The 26,731-nt window shown below is 47.1% G+C and overlaps 1 protein-coding gene and 1 long non-coding RNA gene across 2 annotated transcripts; one reads left to right on the forward strand and one right to left on the reverse strand.

Moving 5' to 3' along the window:
- Nucleotides 1-5,983: 5,983 nt before the first annotated feature.
- LOC148121961 (uncharacterized) lies at nt 5,984-12,171 on the reverse strand. The gene is given in 8 exon segments (XM_087907575.1): nt 5,984-6,043; nt 6,046-7,686; nt 7,689-8,942; nt 8,945-9,861; nt 9,921-10,889; nt 10,988-11,078; nt 11,735-11,939; nt 12,106-12,171. Coding segments are annotated over 8 exon segments (5,199 nt in total). The 3' UTR covers nt 5,984-5,987.
- A 9,537-nt stretch (nt 12,172-21,708) lies between these two features.
- LOC148121962 (uncharacterized) lies at nt 21,709-25,762 on the forward strand. The gene is made up of 2 exons (XR_015738011.1): nt 21,709-21,758; nt 23,811-25,762. It is a non-coding gene; the product is annotated as an uncharacterized LOC148121962 (long non-coding RNA).
- The last annotated feature ends 969 nt before the right edge of the window (nt 25,763-26,731 follow it).

The raw sequence follows: 26,731 nt of genomic DNA on the forward strand, positions 1-26,731 counted from the left end.
GGGGATCAAACTCGGGTTGTCAGGCTGTGTGGCAAAGGTCTTTAACTGCTGAGCTATCTCACTGGCACTAGCTCTGGATGGATCCTTCTTGAGGTGGCGTTTTGTACTGCTCAGACTGCCTCAAACTTGCTTTATTTTTTTTTAAAATTTATCTGTGTATGTATGTGTGTGTGTGCGCATGTGAGTGTGTGCATGCACATGTGTGTGTATGCATGTGTGTGTGGCATGTGCGTGTGTGTGCTGGTGACCACAGGGGTCAGAGGGGGACATCAGGTCTGAGCTGGAGTGCCAAGTGATTAACGTGGGTACTGAGATTCGAATCTGATAGAACAGTAATTGCTCTTACCCTCCAAATCTGGTGACTAGCCACAAATAAAATATGCTATGAGAAAGTCCCATATGTCTGTGTAGCTTAGTGACAGTTTTATTTCTACACCAAGAATTTTAGTGCTGCTCAGAGAAAAACAAAAACTCTGCCAAGTTCTTTCAGGATGCAACATTTTAAGTGGTCACAAGAGGGCGCCTCAACAAAAGAAAACAGGACCACGCGGATCAGCTTCTGCTTCTGAAGATTCATACCAGCATGACAACACGTATGTGTATGCATACACTGATGCCTGTGCTCACATACGCATGAATGAGCATACAGTTCACATATACTCACAGAAACATGGAAACACACACACATGCTTACACAGGGCACTTACATGCACACACATGCATGTGCATATAGTACACATGTGAGCACATGCACTCACATATACGCTCACACAAAGGCATACATACTTGTATGCTCACACACATGAGCATTTGTGTTCATGCATGTGAACCCTTGCGCATGTGTGTATAGGAGTGAGTTGGTTTGCCTTTAATTACGCTCAAGTTACTGGAGGTTAAAATTGAATTGCAGGGTGAGAGGATGACCCCCTTTTCGCTGTCCCCTTGGCAGTTTTATTGAGGAATGGGAGGCTTGCTTCCAAGAGCCCCTACTCAGCATTGCAACTAAAACTCTATGTAGACTGGCCTTAGACTCAGAAACCCACCTGCCTCCACCTTCACAGTGTTAGAATTAAAGGTGAATACCACCATACCCAGACTCAGGTTTTGATTAAAACAACAAAACTTTTAGTTGTGTGTGTGTTATGGTGGGCAGGTAAACACAGTGGGTTTATAGAGATCAGAACTCAACTGAGTTGTCTCTTCAGCCAAGTGGGTCCCAGGGAGCGAACTCAGATGGGTCATCTTGCCTGCCCTCTGGCTTTACTTTTGAGAAGGTCAGTTGACTTATGATCGACGTGAGACTAGTTAACCAAGTCTCCCGTGAAGCTTGCTGTGAGAACTGAAGCCATGCAGTGGCGGTGGGCTCTCCAGCACCGTTCTGTGTAACTACGGAAGCTGTGCTGCTTTGGGGAGGAGACTCCACGTAGGCATGCCCCCACTGCCTTCTGGTAGGGGCGCAATAGACACAGTGGGGGGTGTGGGGCAGGGGAGGGGTCAGTGAGAAGGACACTCGCTTTCTTTTTACGTGCTGGCCACCTTGCTCCTCAGCCTTTAGCTGTATTCATAAACAGCTGTAAATGCTATACACTCTGGAGAATGTAAATCCACGACAGACTCAAGGTTGAGATTATGTCACACAGTGCTAGGCTGGTTTGTTTCTCTGTATCTCTGTTAAACATGGGTGTGTATCCATCCAGATGCTAACACTGGGTCAGGCTGAGCCCTGTATAGGGCTACTCTCCTGTAGCCTCTGGTAGCTCTCTTCAGTACTGGTACTGTGTGTTATATCCAGGTTAGTCAGAGCTGGACTTCATTAGGCTGCAGCTCAAATGTCAGGTCATTAAATAAAACTATATAAAATAAATTGTCAAATTATGAGCACTTGGATGAAACAGTAATTGCTTTGAAATAGATACTTTTGTTGCCACTTTCAAGGACATGTATTACACAGAAGTTTCAAATTTGATATTAATAGCAGTAGATTGTAACTATCCTAAGAAATCATGCAATTTGAGTCTAAAATATTACCAAAGGCTGATTTGATAGTCAATTAAAATACAGTATTGCTAAAAGGATGCATGTGTCCTTAACACGGGTCAGTTCTTTGAATCTTAGGAGCCATTTACAAGAGTCCAAATGGAAGATATGGAACAAGTTTTGAAAGCCCAATTTGAAAAAGCAAGGCTTCTTCTTTGAATTGAAAGATCAAACAGGAACAGAGTAGCCTGTGGCGGCCAATACTGAGTGACAGACTCACGCTGGCTTAACGTTCCTCTGTCGCACGCCACTGATGAGGAAAGTGGTCACCAACACTTTGAAGAATTTCTGGAAGCCGTGACTGTCCTCTGTCCCGCGCTACTGTCTCGCCAGCAAGAACGACGCAGGGCACGTAGGATCCTTCTGCAGAACAGCTTTTTAATGCATCTTGAGAGCGAGAGCATAAGCCAACATGGTGGAGACCCAGAGTGAGGCGAACCCAGCCCTTATATAGGAAACAGTCCCCGCCTCCTCGGACGTGTCACTCTCAGATTGGTCAGCTGCCCATCATCCCAGATGACGCCTCGGGAGAGGCAGGGACTACAGCGTTGGAAATTTACCAACACATGCGGGTTATCCTGTTCACCGGGCGGTGGAACCGGATGTCAGTGCCATCTTGGAATGGCGAATGTGGTTGCGGTCCTCTACAGTCCTCTGATGATCCCCGTGAGGTCTGCTCTGCTGGCTGCTGTGACTCGCCCGAGCTCGGTGTGACGAACTGGGATCACGTCTTAAGGGAAGAACTTGAAGGTTTCCTTTTCCGCCATGGTTTTCAGTTGAAAACTGAAAGACCCCCGAAGAGAGTCTTCCTTCTGGAGAGACCCTTCCCAAGGATCAACGAGAACACCGTTGCGGATGCAAACAGCAAGAGGTTTATTTTCAGATACACAGGCGCCTGGGGCGGCAGAGTCTCTCTCAGAGGACTTGCGCGCCCTCAGGCTGTGGTAAGGGGTTTTTATAAGGGCAGAGAGCAAAAAGCGCAGTTACAGAAGCAGATGCCTTGGTTACAGGGATTTCATTGGACAGCTTAATTTAGCCAGGTTAAATTGGGGAGAAATTCCCCCTTGATACATGGACCCCCCGGTTAGGGCTGAGTTGGCCCTTTCATAACTGGCACTTCCCGTTCTTGCCTTGCCTTCACGGCTGACCACAGATATCCTGTTCTGCTACAGACAGTCTGTAATCCTGTTTTGCAATGTATGACTGTCCTCTGTCTGAATTCCCCAAAAGTACAAGCCTTGCATAAAATGGCATTATTTTTAGCTGCGGCAGCAATTTGAGCAATTTGGGTTGGGGTCCTTCATTCCCCCATATCTCTTGTTAATTGGGGAATGGAATCTTTCATTCCTTTGGAGGGGTTGCAATCAGAAGTCTGAATATATTGGTTCAGTTGGCTGATATTGCAGGGTCAATATGAATGCCTGCATCATTGCCAGTCTGTCTTTTACAAACTGTACCAGCCGGTTTAAAATGCAAGGGCCAAACAAGAAAATTAAAAGAATGATAATCATGGGGCCCATAATTGTGGAGATCAGGGTGGTGAACCAGGGAGACCTGTTGTACCATCCCTCGAACCATCCCTGTTGGGATTCAACTATTTGCTGTCTATTTTTGAGTCTTTCTCTTAGCTTGGCCATACTGTCTCTTACTAATCCAGTATGGTCTGCATAAAAGCAACATTCCTCTTTAAGGGCCGCACATAACCCTCCTTCTTTTAAGAATAGGATATCCAGCCCCCTTCTGTTTTGTAAGACAACCTCCGAGAGGGACGTTAAGGATTTTTCAAGGGCACTTATGGACTCTTCCAAGGCCTGGATGTCCGTATTCATGGCTAGTTGTAGTTGTCTGAATTGTCTGGTCTCAGTTAAAGCTATTGCCCCCATCCCTATTCCAGCAGCCATTCCCCCTACAGTAATTCCTCCTAGTAAAAGGGCCACAGTTATGGACACCGGTTCCCTACGATATCTGGGCCTCCTTTCGTAGTGGCTGTAAAAGTCTTCAGATGTATGATAAATTACCTTAGGCCATAATTCTATCAAAACACAGTAATCATTAAATTTATCAAGTAATGCGGCTGAAATACATGGTGTTAGCCCGGTGCTACATGCCCAATATGTCCCAGTAGGGGCTACCAAATAATAAAATCCTGTGGAGGTTAATTTATCTATTTTTCTGCATAACCTTTGATGGCTGGGGGGAACAGCCCCTATACAATATCCTTCCCCTGAAACTTCTGATAAGGTCAGTCTATGCCGGGGTATAGAGGTACATTGGGAGGGGGCCTTGGTGTGGTTGGTATAGTTGCCCATGATAGCTATCCCTTCATAATATGGGGGCCCTGAGACCAAACAAAGCCAGCAATCTTGTGTTTTGTCAGGATTAGTGTAATTGAGGGCTAAGTAGGTTCCCTCCATTAGATTTAATAGGCGGTCTCCCGTCCCTTCCTGAATTAAGGCAGCTGTGGGGATGGGAGTTGAGCCATGAGTCCTAGGTGGACTGGGCATAACAGGTGGTGCATTGTGATCAATTGACAATTCCTTATTTTCCTGTACAGATGGGAGCCGCTGATTTGTCAAAACTTGATTAGGGCCGATAGGTATTATGGCCGCTGTCTTTACCTTAAGTTGTATTTTGAATATCACCCCTTTATCTGTCCCTGACATATGCCAGCGGAGCCCCCAGGTATAGCCTTTTTGCCATTCCAGGGCTTGTTTACCCTTGTCAGTAAATGTAATGTTAAGGGGCAGCGAAGTGGTTCCTGCCCTATTTTTAACTCAGCCTCTCTTGACAATAATTTTGTCCCAGGAGGAGGAGGGATTCCAGTAGGCATCCCCAGTGGTTTCGCATGTCCATTGAGCACAAAAATATTGTTCATACCCGCCACAAGCATATGCTTTGTCTCTGCTTCTATCATCCTTTGGACATACATAGAAATCCAATGAAGCTAGCCTGTCTTTAGCCCAATTGTCCCTGCATCCGGGGGAAGTTTGTATAGGCCCTCCTGATGAGCTGACCTCTGTGGCCGCACGCTTAGCGCGTGGCAGGTTGTCCTCAGAGTTGGTAGGGTCCTCGATGGGGACATCCCAGGTGTCTAAACCGGCTGCTAATTGACAAAAATCTGGGGTCAGGGGTGGCCACCAAGTATTGGGGGCATATTGGCCAGTTTTTTTCCAGACCGTCTCGCCGGTCTGGGAGATGACCCGCCAGGTTAATGAGTAGACAGTGTGGGGGCCCTCTCCCTGTGTCCCCATAGGTCCTAGGATTAATAGGAAAAACCCGATCATCTTAAACATTAGTTGCAAACCAGTCTTATCTTTAGGGGATTTTGGGTACGCTGGACCTTCCATTTCTTTTCCTGGTCTGGTGTCTGCTGTCCCGGGCTGGCGGCTTTCACATGTGAAGCATGTATCCAGGCTGCTATCCCGTCGACTTTAAGCGCCATAGGGGTGGTCAATAGTACGGTATAGGGTCCCTTCCAGCGGGGCTCGAGGTTCTTGGTTTGGTGTCTGCGAACCCAGATAGAGTCCCCGATCTGGAACGGGTGGGGGATCGCAGGTCTGTCCAGCTGTTCTTGGTAGGCAGCGGCCAGTGGTTTCCAAACCTCCTTCTGGACAAGCTGGAGTGCCTGTAAGTGGGCTTCAAGAGAAGGGCTGTTAGCATAATCAGCAATGGTGTCATCAAAGAAATTAATCATTGGTGGTGGTGCCCCATAGATTATTTCAAATGGGGTTAATCCATGGGGGCCCGGAGTGTTCCGGACCCTGTATAAGGCCAGGGGCAGTAGGAGTACCCAGTCTCTAGAGCCAGTTGCGAGCGTCAATTTGGACAAAGTCTCCTTTATTGTTCTATTTGTACGTTCTACCTGACCTGAGCTCTGGGGTCTGTAAGCACAATGTAATTTCCAATTAATCCCCACCAGCTGACCTACCTGGGAGACGAAAGCAGGCCCATTATCTGACCCCAAGACTTGGGGCATCCCATATCTGGGGAAGATCTCTTCCAGCAATTTCTTGGTGACTATTTTGGCTGTCTCATGTTTGGTAGGGAAAGCTTCCACCCATCCGGAAAAGGTATCTATGAATATTAGCAAGTATTTATAGCCATATAGTTCTGGCTTTATTTCTGTAAAGTCAATTTCCCAGTGAATACCTGGTCGGTGTCCTCGCATGCGGACTCCGATTCCAACCTTTGCCCTTCCGGCATTTACCTGTGCACAGGCCTTGCAAGAATCGGTTACTTGTTGTAAGATGGCATCCTTTCCGAGCAGGTGGTAAATGTTTTCTTCCCTATCCAAGAGAGCTTTCATTTTTCGGCGACTGAGGTGGGTCAATTTATGCAGGTAGGATATTAATTCAAAAGTTTGTCCGATGGGCATTACTGGCTTTCCTGCATAGACCCAGCGTCCTTTTGTGGAGTCAAAGGATGCCCCCAAGGTTTTTAGTAAATCAGTGTCCTCCTTAGTGTATCGGAACAAGCCATGGCTTGGAGTTTCAGGGGAGGCTTCTGCCTCTGGTTGGAGGGGAAAGGCTTGGGAGGCCATCGAGGTCAGGCCTTTTGCAGCCTCCCGGGCCGCTGTATCCGCTAGTCTATTTCCCCTTGCCTCTGGGGCATCTCCTTTTTGATGCCCCGGGCAATGAATGATGCTCAGTTTTCGGGGCAAAAATAAGGCCTTAAGTAAGGCCAAAATCTCAGCTTTGTTTTTAATTTCCCTCCCCTCTGAGGTGAGCAGTCCCCTTCTTCGATAGATTTCCCCATGAATATGGGCAGTGGCGAAAGCATATCGGCTGTCTGTATAGACATTTAGTCTCTTGTCTTTCGCCATCTGGAGTGCCTGGGTCAAAGCAATAAGTTCAGCCCTTTGAGCTGAGGTCCCTGGTGGGAGGGCCTCTGCCCAAATTACCTCGGTTTCGGTGGTCACCGCCGCCCCCGCCTTTCTGGCTCCATCCTCCATGAAGCTGCTCCCGTCTGTGTACCAGGTGAAGTCCGCATCTGAGAGGGGCTGGTCCATGAGGTCTGGCCTGGTTCCATGCGCTTCCGCCAGGATCTGCAGACAGTCGTGTTGGTCTGGTCCTTCCGGCAGTGGAAGCAGGGTGGCGGGGTTGAGTGCCAATGTTGGGCCGAACCGCACTTGGTCAGTGTCTAGGAGCATTGCCTGATAGTGGGTCATGCGTGCGTTGCACAGCCAGCGGTCCGGAGGCTGTTTAATCAGAGCCTCTACCGCATGGGGTGCCAGGATAGTCAGTGGCTGTCCCAAGGTCAGTTTACCAGCGTCCTTCGTTAGGACCGCTATGGCTGCCACCATGCGGAAACAAGGGGGCCATCCTGAGGCCACAGGGTCCAACTTTTTGGAGAGGTATGCTATAGGCCGTCTCCAGGGTCCCAGTCTTTGGACTAGGACTCCTTTGGCGTAGCCCCGACTCTCATCCACAAACAATTCGAACGGTTTGGTCAGGTCTGGGAGGCCCAAAGCCGGTGAGGCCAACAAAGTTTTCTTAATGTTCATATAGGCTTCTTGTTGGGCCTCCCCCCAGGTAAAGAGTGTCCCTTGTTTGGTAAGCGGGTAAAGGGGGGCTGCTAATTCTGCGAACCCGGGGATCCAAAGGCGACAGTATCCAGCGGTCCCCAGGAATTCCCGCAGCTGACGGGGTCCTTGGGGACGGGGATGTTCAGGATGGCCTGCATACGTGCCTCAGTCAGCCATCTCTGTCCCTCCTGGAGTCGATACCCTAGGTATATGACTTGTTGTTGACAAATCTGGGCTTTCTTTGCAGAGGCCCGATAACCAAGAGTTCCTAAGGTTCTTAGTAAAGCAGAGGTCCCCTCCCTGCATTCAGCTTCTGTTTTTGCTGCCAACAATAAGTCATCAACATATTGTAGCAGGATCAAGTCCGGGTGCTGAATTCTGAAGTCAGCCAGATCCCTGTGTAGGGCCTCATCAAAGAGGGTGGGGCTGTTTTTAAACCCCTGTGGGAGCCTGGTCCATGTCAATTGCCCAGAAAGCCCCATTTCTGGGTCCTTCCATTCGAAGGCAAAGATGGGCTGGCTACCTGGGTGTAATCTTAAGCAAAAGAAAGCATCCTTGAGATCCAGTACCGTGTACCAGCTATGGGAGGGTGGAAGTCCACTCAGTAGATTGTAGGGGTTGGGGACCGTGGGGTGAATGTCTTCCACCCGCCTATTGACCTCTCTCAAGTCCTGCACCGGCCGATAATCGCCCGTGCCGGGTTTCTTGACAGGGAGGAGAGGGGTGTTCCATGGTGACCGGCAAGGAATCAGAACCCCTTGATCCAGGAGTCTCTTAATGTGTGGCCTAATTCCTTGGTAGGCTTCTTGGGACATGGGATATTGCTTAATTGACACGGGAGTAGCCGTGGTCTTTAAAGCGATGATCAAAGGGGGTTGCCGAATTGCCAAGCCCATGCCCCCGGTTTCGGCCCAAGCCTGGGGAAATTCTTTTAGCCAAAACGTGGTGGTCAATTTTTGGGGTTCCTCATGTTCTCCTGGCTCATATAGCTTGTATTCATCTTCCAAATTGAGGGTTAGAACATGGAGGGGCTCCCCTTGGGGGCCTGTAACGTGAGCCCCTGCTTCCTCAAAATGTATTTGTGCTCTCAATTTAGTGAGAAGATCTCTGCCCAATAGCGGGTAGGGGCAATCAGGCACATGCAAAAAGGAATGAGTCACCTTACCAGTAGCCAGTAGCACTTTCCGGTCCGTAGTCCATTGGTAACGTTTTCCTCCGGTGGCTCCCTGGACCCAAGCTGACCGGTCACTCAGTGGCCCCGTAGGCTGGGTCAACACTGAGTGTTGAGTGCCGGTGTCCACGAGGAAGGTGACTGGATGCCCCCCAACATCAAGGGTTATCCTGGGTTCAGGGGGGGGGGCTCCTGACCCCGACTTCCCTAGTCTTCTTCCAGGGACAAGAGGGAGGCCTGAGGCCAGGGTTTGCGGGGTCCTTTAGGGCGCTTTGGGCAATCTCTGGCCCAATGGCCTTTTTCTTTGCAATATGCGCATTGATCGTGGTCCAATCTGGGCCCCTTTTTGTCTCCCTCCTGTCTATCCTGCCGCTGTCCTGAGACTACGGTGGCTAGCAACTTGCTCATTTCCTTATTCCTCTTACGCTCCCTAATATCTTCTCTTTTCTCTGCTTCCTTTCTAAGTCTCTCGTCTCTCTCTTCTTGAGTCTCCCTCTTGTTAAATATCCGCTCTGCTTCCTTAAGTAAATCCTGCAAGGTACTTTCCTTGAGGTTGTCCATCCTTTCTAATTTCTTTCTAATATCTGGTGCTGATTGCCAAATAAAAGACATGGCAAGGTTACATCCAGGATCCTCGGGATCATAGGGAGTATATATACGGTAAGCTTCCTTGAGTCGCTCTAGGAAGGCGGAGGGGGACTCCTCAAGACCCTGAATGACCTGCTTTACCTGAGCCAAATTGGTGGGTCGTCTGGCAGCCCCATGGAGACCCGCTATGAGCAACTGGCGATAGAGACATAGGTGGTTCCTACCTTCAAGTGTGGTGAAATCCCAATTTGGGCGTTCCAAGGGGAAAGCAGCATCGATTTCATTCGGCAGCTGCGTGGGACGGCCATTGTCACCCGGCACCCTCTTACGAGCCTCCAGAAAGACTCGCTGCTTTTCCTCGCTGGTTAATAAAGCCTGTAATAATTGCTGGCAATCATCCCAGGTGGGCTGGTGAGTGACCAAAATAGATTCAATAAGAGAGGTTAGCATGGTGGGGTCCTTGGAAAAAGGAGGGTTATTATGTTTCCAGTTATAAAGATCGGGGCTGAGAATGGCCAGTATTGAGGTTGGCCATTTGGCCCTATCCGGAGGGGGAAAGCCTGTGAGGTGGAATCTGGGGGAGGTTCCCGGCGTCCGCGCAGTCGTCCAGCCATTGGGGACGTGGCTGGGGGTGCGGGGTCCGGGGACGTGGCTGGGGGTGCGGGGTCCGTGGCCGCCGCAGTCGGGGCAGCTTCCTCTGGTGGAGCGGGTCCTTGGTATGGCGGGGGTTGTTCGTCCAATAGGTCCATTAATAATTCATCTCCAGGAGGCAGGACCGTCCTTGCCATTGGGGTCCTTTTGTTTTTCCCTCCAGGCTGCAAAGGCTTGGTGTGAACCGGGTAAAGAGAAGATTGAGTATGTGGTTTAGCCGGGGTCGGGAGGAGGGGAGGAGGAAGGGTAGGGGCAGAAGGTTCTTTCAAGAATGGCTTAGGGAGAACAAAAGGTTTGACCCAAGGAGGTGGGTCGTAGGCCAAGGCTTCCCAGGTCACAATGTAGGCCACCTGATCGGGGTGCCCATGTGGGCCTGGGTTCATCACCTTGGCTTTTACCTGTAAAATAACATCAAGGTTAAAGGTTCCATCTCGTGGCCAGCCGACATTGAAAGTTGGCCATTCAGAGGAACAGAAAATGACCCATTTCTTTTTATGGACCTCCACGGACTGGTTATCAGCCGTGTCCTGAACATCTCTCCAGTGCTGTAAGGTGAGACTCAAGGGGGTAGTTATGGATTGCCCCATAATTTCCAATGAAATTGCCATAGACGTGAAACAGACAAAAAGGACGCAGAGACAAACAGACAATTTTCGCAGCGCGGCTCCGGCGCAAAACCGAAAGCAAAAACTCAGATGGAGACGTAGATGAGGGTCCGATCCCTTGCCTCCCAGAAGGATCACGTACCCCTCAGACAAAGGTGGGGCTCCGAAGAGTCCGATCCGGGGTACGGATTCCGACAGATGGGCCCTGGAATATCGGGCCCCAGACACCCTTGGAACGTCTTCCAGGGTTGCGGGGGAGAAGTCTTCCAGGGTTGCGGGGGAGAAGTCCGAGTTTGTCAACTCCTTCTCTATCCTGCCAAATACAAGACACCCAGCTGAGGTATACAGAATGCAGCACAGTCGACAAACAGACAATCAGACGTGACAAAAATAAAAGGCTGGCCAGCTTACCTCCCGAAGGTGGGTCGGTGGTCCCTGGGTGGGGGTCTCCAGATCCCCGTACGGGCCACCAAGTGAAAGACCCCCGAAGAGAGTCTTCCTTCTGGAGAGACCCTTCCCAAGGATCAACGAGAACACCGTTGTGGATGCAAACAGCAAGAGGTTTATTTCAGATACACAGGCGCCTGGGGCGGCAGAGTCTCTCAGAGGACTTGCGCGCCCTCAGGCTGTGGTAAGGGGTTTTTATAAGGGCAGAGAGCAAAAAGCGCGGTTACAGAAGCAGATGCCTTGGTTACAGGGATTTCATTGGACAGCTTAATTTAGCCAGGTTAAATTGGGGAGAAATTCCCCCTTGATACATGGACCCCCCGGTTAGGGCTGAGTTGGCCCTTTCATAACTGGCACTTCCCGTTCTTGCCTTGCCTTCACGGCTGACCACAGATATCCTGTTCTGCTACAGACAGTCTGTAATCCTGTCTGTAATCCTGTTGCAATGTATGACTGTCCTCTGTCTGAATTCCCCAAAAGTACAAGCCTTGCATAAAATGGCATTATTTTTAGCTGCGGCAGCAATTTGAGCAATTTGGGTTGGGGTCCTTCAAAATGTTTTTCTTTTCTGTAAAGTGGAGAGGGACTTTTGGGAGCAAATATAAAATGCATTTACCCAGAGAATTGCCTTTTTTCTTGGTGGAAACCACCACCACCCAGGGCTGAGCCAGGCGCCCATCAGATGGGCGGTGTTTACACGTGCTACCGAACCTGTGTAGCTGTCAGGAGACACCGTCCTGGTAGACCCAGGGTCGGTCATGATGCGGTCACCACAGACCTGTCTACCAATCCAGAGCCTCCGGGGCTGCAGCCCGTGGCAGCCAGGGGCAGAGCTGCAGTGCCTGCTCAGGGACAGCGGCCGCGCCTGCTCAGGTGTCAGAAGCAGCTCCGAGGCCAGCGGCACAGGGGAGTGGCACTGCAGGGAATGCTCCCAAGCAGAAGATGACCTCTAGGCCTCTGCTGGGGTGGTCCACCAGTGAGGTTCCTGCATGACATTAAGTCCCTTTCTTGTCTATAGCAGGATCAAGCTGACCCAGCAGGCCTAGGGAATCTGGCAGCTACTCTATTGCTGGTAGAAAGACTTGCGTGGGTTCGTAGAGGTGGCTGGTCCCGGAGAGCAGTTTCAGCTCTTTAGCGGGCAGTGCCATGTTCAGCATGCCCACAGCTGCCCCATCACGTGTGCTTCAGGACTCACAGCCTCAAGGTTGTAGGCAATGACTCAGGACAAAGTACCACTCCTTCCCCCAATGTATTTCCACTCAAAGGAGCTGCTGAGGTGGGGACAATCCCTGAAGATCATCAGAAGTCTCCCCCTGAGATGAGCAGGAAGGCTGTGATTTGAAGAGTGTATTTCACTCTTCAGGACAAGCAGAGGCTTCTGGGAGGTGAGATTGCTGGGTGGGAATGAGCTGGTATCTGTGCAGTGCAGGGTCTTGCACCTAGTATTGGCCACATCTGTAAAATGAAGCCGATACGCAGGATGTATTGTATTCCCTGTGTTGCTTGGGGAAGCTGACTGGGGGAAGGGGACACTGAGCTCAACCTTTTTTGTTCTTGTGTTTTTTTCAGACATGGTCTCTCTACATAGCCTGGGCTGTCCTGGGATGACTTTGATTCCCAGAGATCTGCCTGCCTCTGCCTCCCAGGTGCTAGGATTAAAGGTATGTGCCACACCTGACTGAACTCAGCTTTAACCCACTCACTGATTAGACTCCGTTTTCTGAAGTCAGTGCATGAGAAAGGAATTCTGAGCCCACGCTTACACCTGTGTCAGGCCTTGAACTTGCAATCCTCTTGCTTCAGCCTCTAGTAACTGACATTAAGATGTAGTATATCCTGGGCTGGAGAGATGGCTCAGCGGTTAAAAGCACTGACTTCTCATCCTACCGTTCTTCAGAGGAACATGTAGTTAGCCACTGCCAAATGAAGAGTCAGGTTCCGTTTCTGCGTGGACATCTGCTAAAGTGGGGCAGCACATGAATTCATCCCTGTGAGGGCTGCTGTTCAAATCCCACTGCCTTCAGGAAGTGGTTATAGCCTTCAGACCTGGAGTCCACCAAGGGCCAAGATATCTCAACCTGCAGTGCTGATTAATTTAGGGCATGACTAATCAGGAGTCTAATATGTGCAAGGTAGGTGGGCAGACTCAGACTCCCTCCCCTGGGATCAGCCTGGGTATCCCGGAGGATGGGAATTCAAATTCCAGCCCCATCAGCGGGATGAGGCTTGCTGACTCCATGCTGCAGTGAATGGGCACAGTACCAATTTCTGGGACTTCCTGAGTATTCTGTGATATGTAAAGTGCTTGTGTACACTCACCATTTTAGTACCTGTACCCCTGCTTCAGACCTGGTATGGTGGCCCAAAGGCAGTGCTGATTGACTGAGATGAAGGGTTTAGCCTGCAGCAGACTCTTGGGTGAAGGAGCAAATGGCAGATATGGAGTGAGTGATATTGTGGGGTGCTGGGAAGTCCTAAAGGAAGTTGGGGGCCAGGAAAAGGGTACCCTAAAGGGATGTAAAGATGAGTGAGGCTCTGGCAAGGGAGGTTCTCACAGGCCTGTACTTGGATTCAGGGGCTCTAGGCAATGGATGGCTCCAGAGGAGGCTGAGCACCATGCTCCCTGAGATAGTATAGATGTGGCCTGTGCCATGCTCTAGGCTAGGCAAGTGCTGCCCACCCAAGGCTGAATGGGTGCTCTGTACCTCTCTTATATTGCGGTTTTATTCAAGTCCTCTCTTGCTGTGGAACATGCACATGGGGTGTCCTGTGGTCTTTATATAGACCACAGCAGCAGACAAACAACAGCTCCCATTCTGTAGACAATGCCCAAGCTTCCCTGGTGTCCTTCAATTAACAGCTGCCGGCACAGAGGCTGGTATTTTCCTCCACTGTACCTGTTTCCTTTGATTGGGCCCAGCTTGCTTGGTCCTGAGGGCTTGTGGGTGCAGGTTGAGGGCAACTCAGGAAAATAGACACTGAGAGGTAGGGCTAGTTCCTTCCATTTTCCCCTCAGCTGCCACCCTCCAGTCCACTCTGTCATATCCTCAGCTGCTAGGGGAGAAGAAGACTGAAGCTGGATATGCAATTTGTCCTTCATCAGAACCAGCCCAGTTTATGGTTCTGAGTCCCTGATCCCATGCCTTGTCCTTGCTTTAGGATTTAAACTTTTCCACTCTTTCTGGTTTCTAGGTTATAGAGTTGGAAACATCCTTGTTCAGTTGGAGCCAGTTAGGCTCTTGTAATAAGGGTTGAGTCTGGGAACATTTTTCCTGGGAGCCATCTTTCAGAAGCTTGAAAGTTCCTCTGATTGGTTTTCCTGCCTCTTGGTTCCCAGTCCCAGGGGAGGTTGTAAGGTGCAGGGCCCTTCTTCTTGGCTTCTCTTGAATCTTCCTCTTGCAAAGCCAAGAGTCAGAGGTCATTTACTCAGCTTCCCAGGCTGGAGAGAACTGAAGACTGTCTTCCTGCTTTGGGCAGCCCTGACAGCTCTTTGGGGGATGGTTAGTGACTCCCACACTGTATTCTTTGATCTGACCCAACCTCCTCTTCTGGCTTCTATGGGCACCTACATGCATGTGAGCATGCTTACACACACACACACACACACACACACACACACACACACACACACACTTAATTAAAAATAAAAACAAATAATTTTTTGTTTTTCAAGACGGGTTTTCTGTAGCTTTGGAGCCTGTCCTGGCACTAGCTCTTGTAGACCAGGCTGGCCTCGAACTCCTAGAGATCCGCCTGCCTCTGCCTCCTGAGTGCTGGGACTGAAGGCATGTGCTACCACCGCCCAGCCCCTGAAAACACATCTTAAAAAGAAACAAACACAACCACAGCAAAAACATTGTTTAGGATCAGAGCTTTGCTCCCCATTGCCTAGTAAATCTTGTCTTAGAAGACATTAAAAATACTACTTATTTTTATTTGTGTGTGTGTGTGTGTGTGTGTGTGTGTGTGTGTATGGTACCTCCAGAAGTTGGAGGAGGGCACCAGAGTCACTGAAGCTGCAGTGGCAGGCAGCTGTGAACCACCCAGTGTGGCTGACGGAAGAGCAGTGAGTACTTAACGGCTGAGCCATCTCTGCAGTCCCATAGATGATGTGCTGGATTACTCCAGGTCTTACTCAGGCATAATGCCAAGATATGAAGCTATTTTATGATTAACCAGCAAACCTTATGAGTGACAGGTACCTACTGGTCTGCCACTGTCCACAAAGTAGAGAGGCAGTCATCTTTTGGCACCAAACTCAGGAGATAGAGAAAAGAAGCCTGTGTATGGATGTATGAGGCACATGTACCTGTGTGTGCAGTGTGCATATGTGAGGCCCTGCACCTCTCCTGGACAGCATGATGGAGTTGATAGTGTTGAAGGGCAGCAGGTGATCTGAGCCACAAATGTGCATTAGAAAAATACACACTAGAAAAAAATAGCATCTTCAACAGACATTGCAGGTCGACTGCATGGCTGCGTGTAGAAGAATGCCAACAGATGCATACCCATCTGCTACACAGAATTGAACTCTAAATAGATCAAAATCCTCAACATAAAACTAGATATGCTAAACCTGATAGAAGAGAAAGGGGGAACAGCCTTGAACTCATCAGCACAGGAAAAGTCTTTCTGAATAGAACTTGATTAGCACAGGCGCTAACATCAACAACTAATGAATGGATCACATGTAACTGAAAAGCTTCTGCATGGCCAAGTAAAACATCATCAGTGCAAAATGGCAGGCTAGAGGGAAAAAATTTTCATCAACCACACATCCAGAAAAGGGTTAATAACAAAAGAATATAAAGAACTCAAGAAACTAGATATGAAGAATAAAATAACCCAATGTAAAATATTGTATAGGTTTGAACAGAGAATTCTCAAAAAAAAACCTCAAATGGCTGAGAAACACTTCAAGAAATGTTCAACTGTATCAGTTATTGGGTAAATTTAAATCAAGACAATGTTGAGATTTCATCTTACATCCATCAGAATGGCTGAGATCAACAGAACAAGTGACAGCTTAGCTGGTGAGGTTGTGGAATAGAAAGGACACTCATGCATTACTGATGGGACTGAGAACTCATACAACCACTATGGAAGTCAGTGTGGGGTTTCTCAGGAAGATGGGAATCAGTTATCTTCCTCAGGAACCAGCTATAACACTCATGCATGTATTCACAGGATACTCATATATTCAGAGGATATTCTCATTATAGCAGAGACACACTTGCTTAACCATGTTCATTGCTGCTCTCTTCAACAGGCAGAGATGGAAAACAACTGAGATGTCCCTCAAAAGAGGAATAGATAAAGAAAACGAGGTATATCTACACAATGGAGTATAAGTCAACCATCAAAGAAAATGGCATCATGAATTTGCAGACAAAAAAAAATGGAAATTAAAAAACTCACCCTGAGTGAGGTACACAGATCCAGAAAAATAAGTATAGCTTGTATTCACTTATATAGGAATATCCAATTAAATGAATCAAAAACTAAGCTATAATCCACAGACACAGAGAGGTTATATATACAAGAAAGTATTAGGGAGGACACAGATATCTCCCTGGGAAAGGGAAATAGAAATAGAAATTATGGGTTACATAGGGACTGGGAAAATAATAAACAGAGGATCAGGTGGGGAGAGGAGTGTAGATTAGGGTGAGGGATGGACTGCAGAGAGAGACAGCTGAATGTAAGGAACAGTTGAAGGATAATATGGAAACCTACTGTTGTGGAAGCTACCTAATAGATATGCAGGTGATCCTGATGAAATCTAATAAAGAAGAAGACAGAATCCCAGCTGGCCATCTCTTGTCACCAAATAAGACTTCTAGTTCCTAGATATTTTTCTATTTGATTGACTTTTTGGTCACTGGGTACCATAAATTCCACAAACAGCCCAAGCTGTTGCCAGGACTATATGTTGCTCTCCACAAACTGACAACAAGTTCCCATTGCTGAGGTCTACTCCACATAACTCAGTGGATATGGAGTATTCGAGCTGCTGACTACGTGGAGCCTTCACCTTACATTAAGGTGTCTTTGGTGCAGGAAGGTGCTCTATAAGCTACTAAAATACTAACACAAACACAACATGGCCACAAAACATTTGACCTAAATCTGTTCTATCTGCAAGATGCGCTAGGGCAATGGGGGCACAGAATTTGTGGGAGAATCCAACCAATATCTGGTTTGAATTAAGGCCCACTCCACAATATAGAACTCACACCAACCATTGTTTGTGTGACCAACCATGAATGACTAGATAGCCCAGAGTCCTGTGGTAAAGCCAAACACTATTAGTCAATCAGGGAAGTGATGGGGGACATGTGGTGGAGGCATGGAGCTTTAATCCCAGCAGTCAGGAGGCAGAGGCCAGCCTGGTTCACACAGCCAATTCCAGGAAAATCATAGACAAAACATGTCTCAGAAAAACAAAAAAATAAATAAAAGAATCAATTTCTATAAAGAAAAATCCATTTTATAAGATTGTCTTTGTCCCTACAGTTTTAGCAACTGTACTGACCTACAAGGAAGGATGGCCTCTACTTGTAGTTTTGCAAATTCCATCAGCCATGGCAGTTGCTTGAATCACTAGAACATTGCAGAATTGAGTCTCTGATATCACCATGCCAAGGATATTTCACCTGCATAAAGACAGGCGTTAATAGTCATACATTAGTATGCAATGCCCTGTCCTGTAAGGCTCATGGGGTTACAGAAGGAAGAATGAATCTTCTTAAAACTAAGAAAGGAAGTTCACATGACTTCAAGTTTTTCATGTTTCTGTCACAATCCTGGATGCTTCACAATCAGGATATTTACTCCACAAATTAGAAAGAAAAATCAAACGGTAACTAGGATCACTTTTTGCCAGAGATGATGAAAACATTTCTTGAAAGCCCCAATAAAGATCACAATGCCGTATTTCACATTTCCTGAAAGAGAAATAAAATGGTTGAAAAGCACAAATGAATGAGCCCCACCCGTCACCTGGATCTGCAGACAAAATGTTCTAATTCAGAGGCAGATGTGGGAGCATTCATGGAGCAGCCAAGGAAGAGGGCAGGACTCTGAAGGGTCAACCCCAATGGCTGGGGGATAAACAGCCAGCTGATTATATTAATCAACTTTGAAGGATTTGTGCCTGAGAAGTGAATGTCAGAAGTGCCTGTTCATTTTCAGATGAATGTCCAGAGAGCTCATATTCCAGAGATGTCCCAGGTACCACCAGGGAGTCAACATGGACCCAGGACCCACCCAGCCCCCACACAACATGGACACATAGTAAAAGAGACACTACTGTCCAGTAGGTGAAGTCCTTGTTGAAAAACATGTTAAAAAGCATTTGAACTCAATGGAGCCTCAGCAATGATCTGCTCACAAACTGGGCAACAGTCAGAGCTGGTCCTAGATCCTGGCCTGCAGTGAGCAGGAACAATGACTGGGAATGGAGAGAAAAGTGAGCTCTGGAGGCAGGGTTCCTGGACACTGGGACCTCAGCTGAACCACCTGCTGCTTATCACTAGTTTCCTAGTGACTTCTGGCAGGTTCTGGAATATTAGGACAAAGTCTATCCCTGATTACTGTGGATGCAGAAATAGACACAGACAAGTTTGTTAAAATCATCAGAATATGTCTCTTTTTCACAGTTTGGTTGAATTATACCAATTTTAAGTCATAATTTGTTAGTTTTGAATTTCATTTCATTTCATTCTGATCATATTTACTCTGTACTCCTCACCCTAACTCCTTCCAGATCAACCATCATCTTTCCACCTCCCAGCTTTGTCTGCACATTAGAAAGAAAGCTAACAACCCATTGACTCTGATTGGACTTGTCCACGGACGGCTGGGTATGAGGCCACACCCTGACCCACAGCAGATCTGCCAGGAGCTGCACCCTTAAAGAAAGCTGACTCCTTCAGCAGAAACCATCAGACATCCACAACTCCTCTGATAGTGATTAGGGCACTGGAGACCCTCCACCCCCTGAGCTGGGATGTTGACAGGCTTGATCTTATACAGGTCTTATAGACGTTGCCACAGATGCTGAGATTTCATGGGTGAAGCAGCCTAGTGTTGTCCAGGAGATGCTGTTCCTCTCTGGTCCTCTCTGACCTCTGGTTCTTCAATCTCTCTGCTCTTCTTTCATAGTGGCCCTTGCTCACGGGGAAGGGAGTGATGCAGATGTCCTAAATGTGGCTGAGTACTCCACTGGCATTTACTCTCAGCATCGTGAAACATTGTACATTTCTGTGTTACCCAAGCTACACAGCACAAAATCCTGATGAGGTTGGAGATGGCAGTAATTCATGGGAGTAAACATAACAGTTTGGTGGAAATTCGATACTCTGACCATTTAACATGAGATTAATCCTTGCACACATTGAGAAGGGATCTCCAACCTTGGGATCACTGTCAGATGTACATTAATTTTTATAGCTGAAATAATTTTCAATGATAAATAGAAACAGAAGAAAACTAGGAATAGAAATTATACACATGAATACACTGATATTTTGGAAAACAACATGGAAGCTCTTCTGGAAACAAAGACATAGACACCATGAGACCAGCATGAGCACCATTGGGTACAGATCCAGAGGACACAGCCAGTGTGTCAGAGGTTTGATCAAATGCTCACAGCAGGACCATTCACAATAGCCAAGGAATGGGAACCACCAGGTACCTGTCCACTGGGGAAGAGCAAAGACATGAACAGCCACACCGTGGGAAACTCCTCAGTCATCTCAAACTTATTACAAAATAAGTGCTGACTTTCAGCAACTACGGAACATGGCCTATATGGGAGTAACAATAAATTATAGCTTATACTGTGCTCTCTAGTAATGTCCCTCTTATTCTTGTCCCTCAAAATGATAGCCATGCTAATTAAGGTGTCAGCTTTAATGCTCATGTGCTGGATAAACTTGGGGGTCTTTATGACATGGGAAAGAACAGTGAAGGATCTGCACCCCACTGGGAACACGGGGAAGCTAGGCTCACACTATCTCTACTGTCAGAGACATGACACTGCAGATGCTGGGAGAGATTAGACTGATTGAAAAGCGACACAAGTGTTAAGTTCATTGAGAAACAAACTTATTGGGTCATTTAACCCAAACTACGTGGACATGTGAGTTTCAACATGGAATTAGCACATGACTTACCTTACATGTGACTTACCGTGCACATGTTAGTGCACGGGACTGGAAAATTAATTCCACTTTAAGTTCTGGTTCCAGGATTTTAATCAGGTTTGGTCAGAATTTGTTCTTCTATTGCTCAAAAGAGAGTGATGCTTTAAGAAGAGGGGACAACTTTTCACAATAATGAATGGCACTGGTATCTCTGTGCCAAAATACATCTACATAAAAGCTGTGCTCCATCTTGGATGGCCTGTTACAGCCACAATGAGCCTGTGTAGGAGAGAGCACATGACCAGACTCAGATCACAATGGCTACTCGTTTACCTGCTGTGCATGCCTGTCTTTCCTTCTGTACACAGTCTACAGGTGACACCCACAGGGTCCTCATGCTCATGAGTGTTGTTACATGAGAGGCTACTTGAATGCAAACACACACATTGTGTCTCCATTAAAACATCCTCATGCCACAGCTGGACATTGCCAGGATTATTGAGCTAAAGGTTTACAGATTTTCACATTTACCTACTGACTTTTCCAACATTCTGAAACACTACACAGAATGCACAGTGGTCCCATGACCATGAGTGCCCAGCAATCTCCAGTAATGGGTGTCGGTCATGTTTTTTATCCAGAGCCCCTTCATGATAAATGCTGAAAACCTGGGGTGACTGACAGACTGCAGCTACTGCCCAGGGGAAACAAGATGAGACAAAGAATCCCATGTTAGAGAAGGGCTAAGAAAACCAGCACCCAACACTGCATAACCTACAAGTGCATGAGCCCAGTGGCTTGAAACATAACTGGACAGAATGATCATGGAGACCCACAGTTATTCAGGTAGAATATCCACTGAGGATTGGACAAGCAAAAACATGTGCTTCCAGGATTCTTTGCATCTCAAGCTGGGTCACCCTGCAATGCAGTCTATTGTGAGTCATGCATGCTTTCTGTTTATTCATTATTTATCTGTAGATTTTCATGCTATTTCCTTTGAAACTAAGGACCGCTGGTTTTGCAGGCAAACACTCAGCTAATAACCAATGATCTACCACAAGCTAAAACATTACTTGTGCACAGAGGTAAGGCAGTGAAGAAGGTATAGTGAATTTTGTGGCCTAAGACAAGTAGCAGAAGATGGCACCTTGCAGGACAGTGCCAGCAATAAACCGGGATGCCTGTGGAGAACCCGAGATGATGAGGGACAGGGTGAGTTCAGACATTTGAGATGAGGATGCAGCCTTGTCAACTGTGTTCCTCCTCAGAGAAGACTGGGGGCTGACACAAGATGTATGTAGGTGATTCCCATGGAGGAGTCTCTGAAACACTTCAAGTTACTACCACAAATCTAAGTTATTCCAGGGATGCTTGACAAAACTTGAGAGAGAACAAGGAAGAACCAAGCTGGGAAGTTACTGAGGCCATGATGCCCTTTGTGATTCCCAGAATGAAGTGAGGTGAGGCTTCTGTGACATCACAGGCAAACCCCTGCCTTAGCAACAGCAGTGTTCTTTGCCTGAGGACAACACAGAATCCAACAAGGAAGGGAGGGATTCAAAGCAGGCCCAAGTGTCTGGGTAAGTTTGGGCTGTTTTCTGGGAGGAATGCTACCTGAATTCAGGACATGAGTGACTCACTCAGCGTGAGGCACTTCTTCATTGGAACCTTAAATATGGAAATTAAACAGAGTGAGGGACTGGAAATGTTCCTGCCTAAGGACAGTTCATTCTAAGCAGGACAAGAGGGAGCAGGGATGAGAAATCTCATAGTAGTGGGCCTAGTACTTAAGACTACAGGGAGAGAAACCCTCCTCTCACCAGAGAGGGGCCTTGGAAGGAAGCTCCATGGGTGTCAATGGTCCAGGATTCCAGCTTGCAGTCTAGGTAAGGAAGGACGAACATTGCTGTTTGCTGCCCACATTAAACCATCACTCAGAGCTTGTTCAGGAAAGGGAGGAAAAGCATCCATGACACTGATGACTTCACTGAGGACTTCTGTTGTATCAATGTTTTCATTTGTCCTCATAGCTGACACAATATTCAAACAAACATTACTGTCACTTATCATAGGGAACATCATGGCAGCGCTCTACCCTCTAATTCACTACTTCTGTACATGTTTGCACCTTTATGTGTGCTCATGTCTGCAGGTTTATATCATACGTATGAAATAACTTATAGAGGACACTGAATGCTGTCCCATATCTTCCCTAATTTGTTATATGAGTCAGGGTGATTTTATATTCATACTTTGTTAATAAGATACTAAGCTCACCACATGGACAGCCTTCTACATTGTCAGGACAGTGTGCTTAGCTCCATGTTGGAAAACATGGTTGTTCCTCATGCTACACTTAGACAGGAAGAAGCTGGACAGAGGTGTGGTCAGGCCTCTGTTACCTCATAGAACAGCTCATTGCCAAGGAAAAGGCTGTGGTGCTGGGAGGGAACCCTGTGTACACAGTGGAGTGCATTTCAGAAGGAATTGCAGGTATGTAGTGAGGTTTGAGCTATGTGGAGAGAGACATGCGTACAGGATATATGGGGTAAAGCCTAATTAAGTGTCAGTGTGTTAGACTGGGAAGTGGGGGTTGATAAAGGGTATGAGGCACAATGTCAACTTTGAGGTGCCCTTTTTTTTGGTTTTTGAGAGAGGGATTCCCTGTGTGCCTTTGGTGCTTGTTCTGGAACTAGCTCTTGTAGACCAGGCTGACTTCGAACTCACAGAGCCTGTATCTTACTCCTGAGTGTTGGAATTAAAGGCATGTGCTACCAATGCCCGGCCAAGGTGCCTTTTAACAGGACCTGAGCCATAGCAGTGGGAATAATTTATCTATTGTGATGTATGCTGAGAAACTTGCCAAACAAGGATGCAAGGAGATGACACAACTCACCAGAGAATGAGGTCAAGGGATGACAACATCCAAAGTGTAACACAGACTGGGGCACGATGAAGCCTGCTGTTGTGCCCTAAGTCCCGGTCACTTGTCAGCTATGATAGCTCAAAGTGTCCAGGGCAGGCAGGAAATGCTTCAAAGAATCCTAATGTAGGGGTTCTGAAGAAACTTTGCTTCTTCCCATTTTTAATATCTAGTGATTGTGCCCAATATAACTAAAGTTAGAGACAGACTATTAAGCAGAACTAAAGCCATCTTCCTTACCCCAAATCCTTCCCATTATCTACATTTATATTAAATGATATGTTATACCATGTATAATCTGGATATGTATATAATGTATGTATATATATGTCTATATGTACTCATACACATGCACATGCACACACACGGGTGTATTTATAGACACACACACATGTGCGTGTGCTTTAAAGGTATTACAAGCAGGTATTAATGTATGATCTGAATTCAGGTCATACCTGAATGATGGTGGCAGGGGCTCAATGTAGTTCTTGAGGTATCCTGATCTAAAAACAGGAATCCTGATAAGAAGCCAAAAGAGTAGCCAATCCAAGCCTGTCTGCAGAGTGACATGCCACACAAAATATCCAGGACAGGAACCTATACACAGCAGAAAGAAAACGTCTAGAGATGACCTAGTCTAAGACTAGGTAGAAACAACAGAAGGTTTAGGATCAATAACTTACAGTAACCACTTGTGGCAATCCCTCAGGGGCGCATGCAGCACAAGGAAGACAGGAAGTGCTTCACTGGGACCTTCTCTTGATGTCTCCAGACATGAGCTGCCTGAAAACAACCATTTTTATTCAGGACCTAGGCCCTTCACTACTGGGCCATAGACAGTGATGTCACACTCTCGGTATCGACTTTTTATACTTGTCCTTTTATTTAAGAAACTTGTGTTACTCTATTTGTTATTGTGGGTAAATCTTTACATACATGTTCATGTGTGAGTGATCTATGTATGTTCATTACTTCTACTAATCTACACCTGTATTTTTGAAAACATTATGAAATCAGCTGAGGCAGCCAGTACCTGTCTCAGGACTCCTGGTTCCAAACATTAACAGGAATTCTCAGAAGTCATCAACTACAATGTAAGGGCCATGTTTGGAAACTTCATGATATCCTGTTTCCTAGTCAATCCTACTTTAAGCTGTGTTCAATGGTGTGGCACTCCGCGTCTGCCAGCAGAAGAGACGACCACAACAGGATTCTTCTCAGAACGTACTTTTATTGTCAGCGCACAACTTGAGGTAGATGGCGAAGGACTCCGGACCCTGGTGCCGCAGGCTTATAAGCTGTGCAGAACAAAGCCTGAGACGTGTCCGAGTCTGAATGGCTCTGGCCGCTCCTGATTTTACGAGTCAACTCACGATTGGCGGCTGGATCGCACCATTCGGGAAAGCGCGCCAAGCGCCTCGGGGCGGGGCCGAAGCTGCTTGAGAGGCAGGAAATGACAGCAGGGTTGTGGCGTCTTGGCGCCCTACATCTCCCCCTTATATATATACTAATAGACGCCCGGGACGTATCCGATCAGGTTGGAACCTCATGATGCTCCAACCGATCAAGGACAGTGGTTCCGGAGGAAAAGGATGCCAACGCCTTCCCGAGTGCAAGGGCAACAAGGCCGAAGGGGGTGCAAAGGCCATTGGCTTTCTGCAAGAACCCCACCCTACCAGGTGCAATGACAACAAGGTCGCTGGGTACAAGGGCTGAGGCCTTACAAGTCCCTCTTAAGGCTGGCAAGCCATACCTGGGGGGAGATGCCCTGATCAATCGCTGCTAGCGCCTGAATGATCACAGCTTTATCTCGAGCCTGTCGCACGGCACAGCAGCCATAGACACAGGAAAATGCCTAGGCTACTAAAGCGCCAAACAATCCCACCCCAACCCATTCCTTAAAGAAGGTGAAAACCGAAGCCAACCAAGAGGTCAGGTCTTTGAAGGTAAAAGGATCAACACGGGTTCCATTAAGTTCAGCAATTTGGACCACCTGCTGTTGAATAAGTTGTTCTGCGTCAACAATTTGGACCAGCTGCTGTTGAATAAGTTGTTCCGCCTCTCGTGACCAGTTTCCAGCTAAATAGTCTCCCAGCCTTTTGCTCTTATTTCCTGCATCAACAAATCTCAAAGGGGTTATGCACATATGTTTCATTTGTGAAATGCATCCTACTTGTATAAAGCTATATAATTCTTCTACTTGAACTTGCACTAAATCTATTCTTTGATTAGCTGCCACAATGCCTGACAGCAAGTGTTTGTTAACCACATTTTGGGTCTCAAGGACCCTTGATGTTTGTTCCACAACTTTGTTAATGGTCTGTGCCGTTTGTACTTAATTGGCCATAGCCACTGCTGCAGTTATAGCGCTGCCTGCCGAAAAGACTATGGCAGCCACAATTGCAGAAGCAATACCAAAGTCTCTACGTTGCCTTAGAAAAGTCATCAGTGGAAAGGTATCTGGATCTACTTCCACTGGAATGGGAACTATAGTAGGCACCTTCATGACCACTGCAGTTGGCCACATATTATTCCAGCATTCTGCAAGCCAGCATTGATCTTCAGCACAATTTACAGTGTGATTAGTGGAACTCACAAGTAAAAACGCAAAAGGTGCCTATACACATACCTCAGCCCTGAAATAAATGGCATTAGACTTCTCTCCATTAACAGTGATATTATGTAATCGCCCAGTTTTTACTTTTCCTGAGATGTTCAGCATCTTATGTACTACGTCGTTGGTCCGAGCCAAGGCGGAAATATCAGATACGGCACCGGCCTCGTTAGAGACGAGCCATTGAAACCAAGGCCAACCATCTCCAACACTTGAAGCATTTCCTCTTCCCCATACAAATCGCTTTAGTGGGGGTGACATAGTAAAACCCTCACTAATTGATTTTTTCTCCCACGATTTGCTTTGGCATATGGTAAAAACCGGGGGAAATGAGGTATCTGGTTCACAATGGGGTGAAGCTGTAAATTGACTGTCAATCTGGGTCCCATCATAAGGTTGGGGTACGCGCGCAGAGCTTGTAATGGCTAGGGTGGTAATATTTACTGTGTTTGAGCCATTTTCATCACTGCTGCTGCCTGTATGCTGTCCTTGAGTATCCTGTGTCAGGACGGAAAATATCGTTCTGACAGAGACCCTAGAATCCTGAAGAGGATTTAGCCAGGCAGTAATATTTCTCCTCCTTAATATAATGCAGTTGGCATTGTTTAGGGAAAAACAATAGGAACCTAACAAGTTAATCTTAGAAGCCTTAAAGCATTGCAGGTTACCGCCAATAGGAATCATGCAGGGCACATCAATATCGCAGAATGTAGAAAAAATTACCGGAAGCGCATTGGAATTAGCATGCATTGGCATTGGCATTGGCCATGTCCTGGTCTCTTCTCCTTGGTTGGGGATGGCTTTCCATGCCCGTGTGGCTAGTGTGTTAATTTGTGTATAGACTTCCACTGGGAGGGCTGTTTGATTATTAATCCACTGCCCCTGTCCCAGTAACATGTCTGCTGTCCAGAACTGATTCCCATTCATCACATTTGTCCTGGCCTGGGAATAGGCCAAGTCAGTATAAATTGATTTAAACTCCAAGTACTGCCCTAAGGTTAAGCATGCTTTGGCCA

The sequence above is a fragment of the Myodes glareolus genome, chromosome 6, assembly GCF_982192425.1.
Source record: "Myodes glareolus chromosome 6, mMyoGla1.1, whole genome shotgun sequence".
NCBI classification, from domain to species: domain Eukaryota; kingdom Metazoa; phylum Chordata; class Mammalia; order Rodentia; family Cricetidae; genus Myodes; species Myodes glareolus.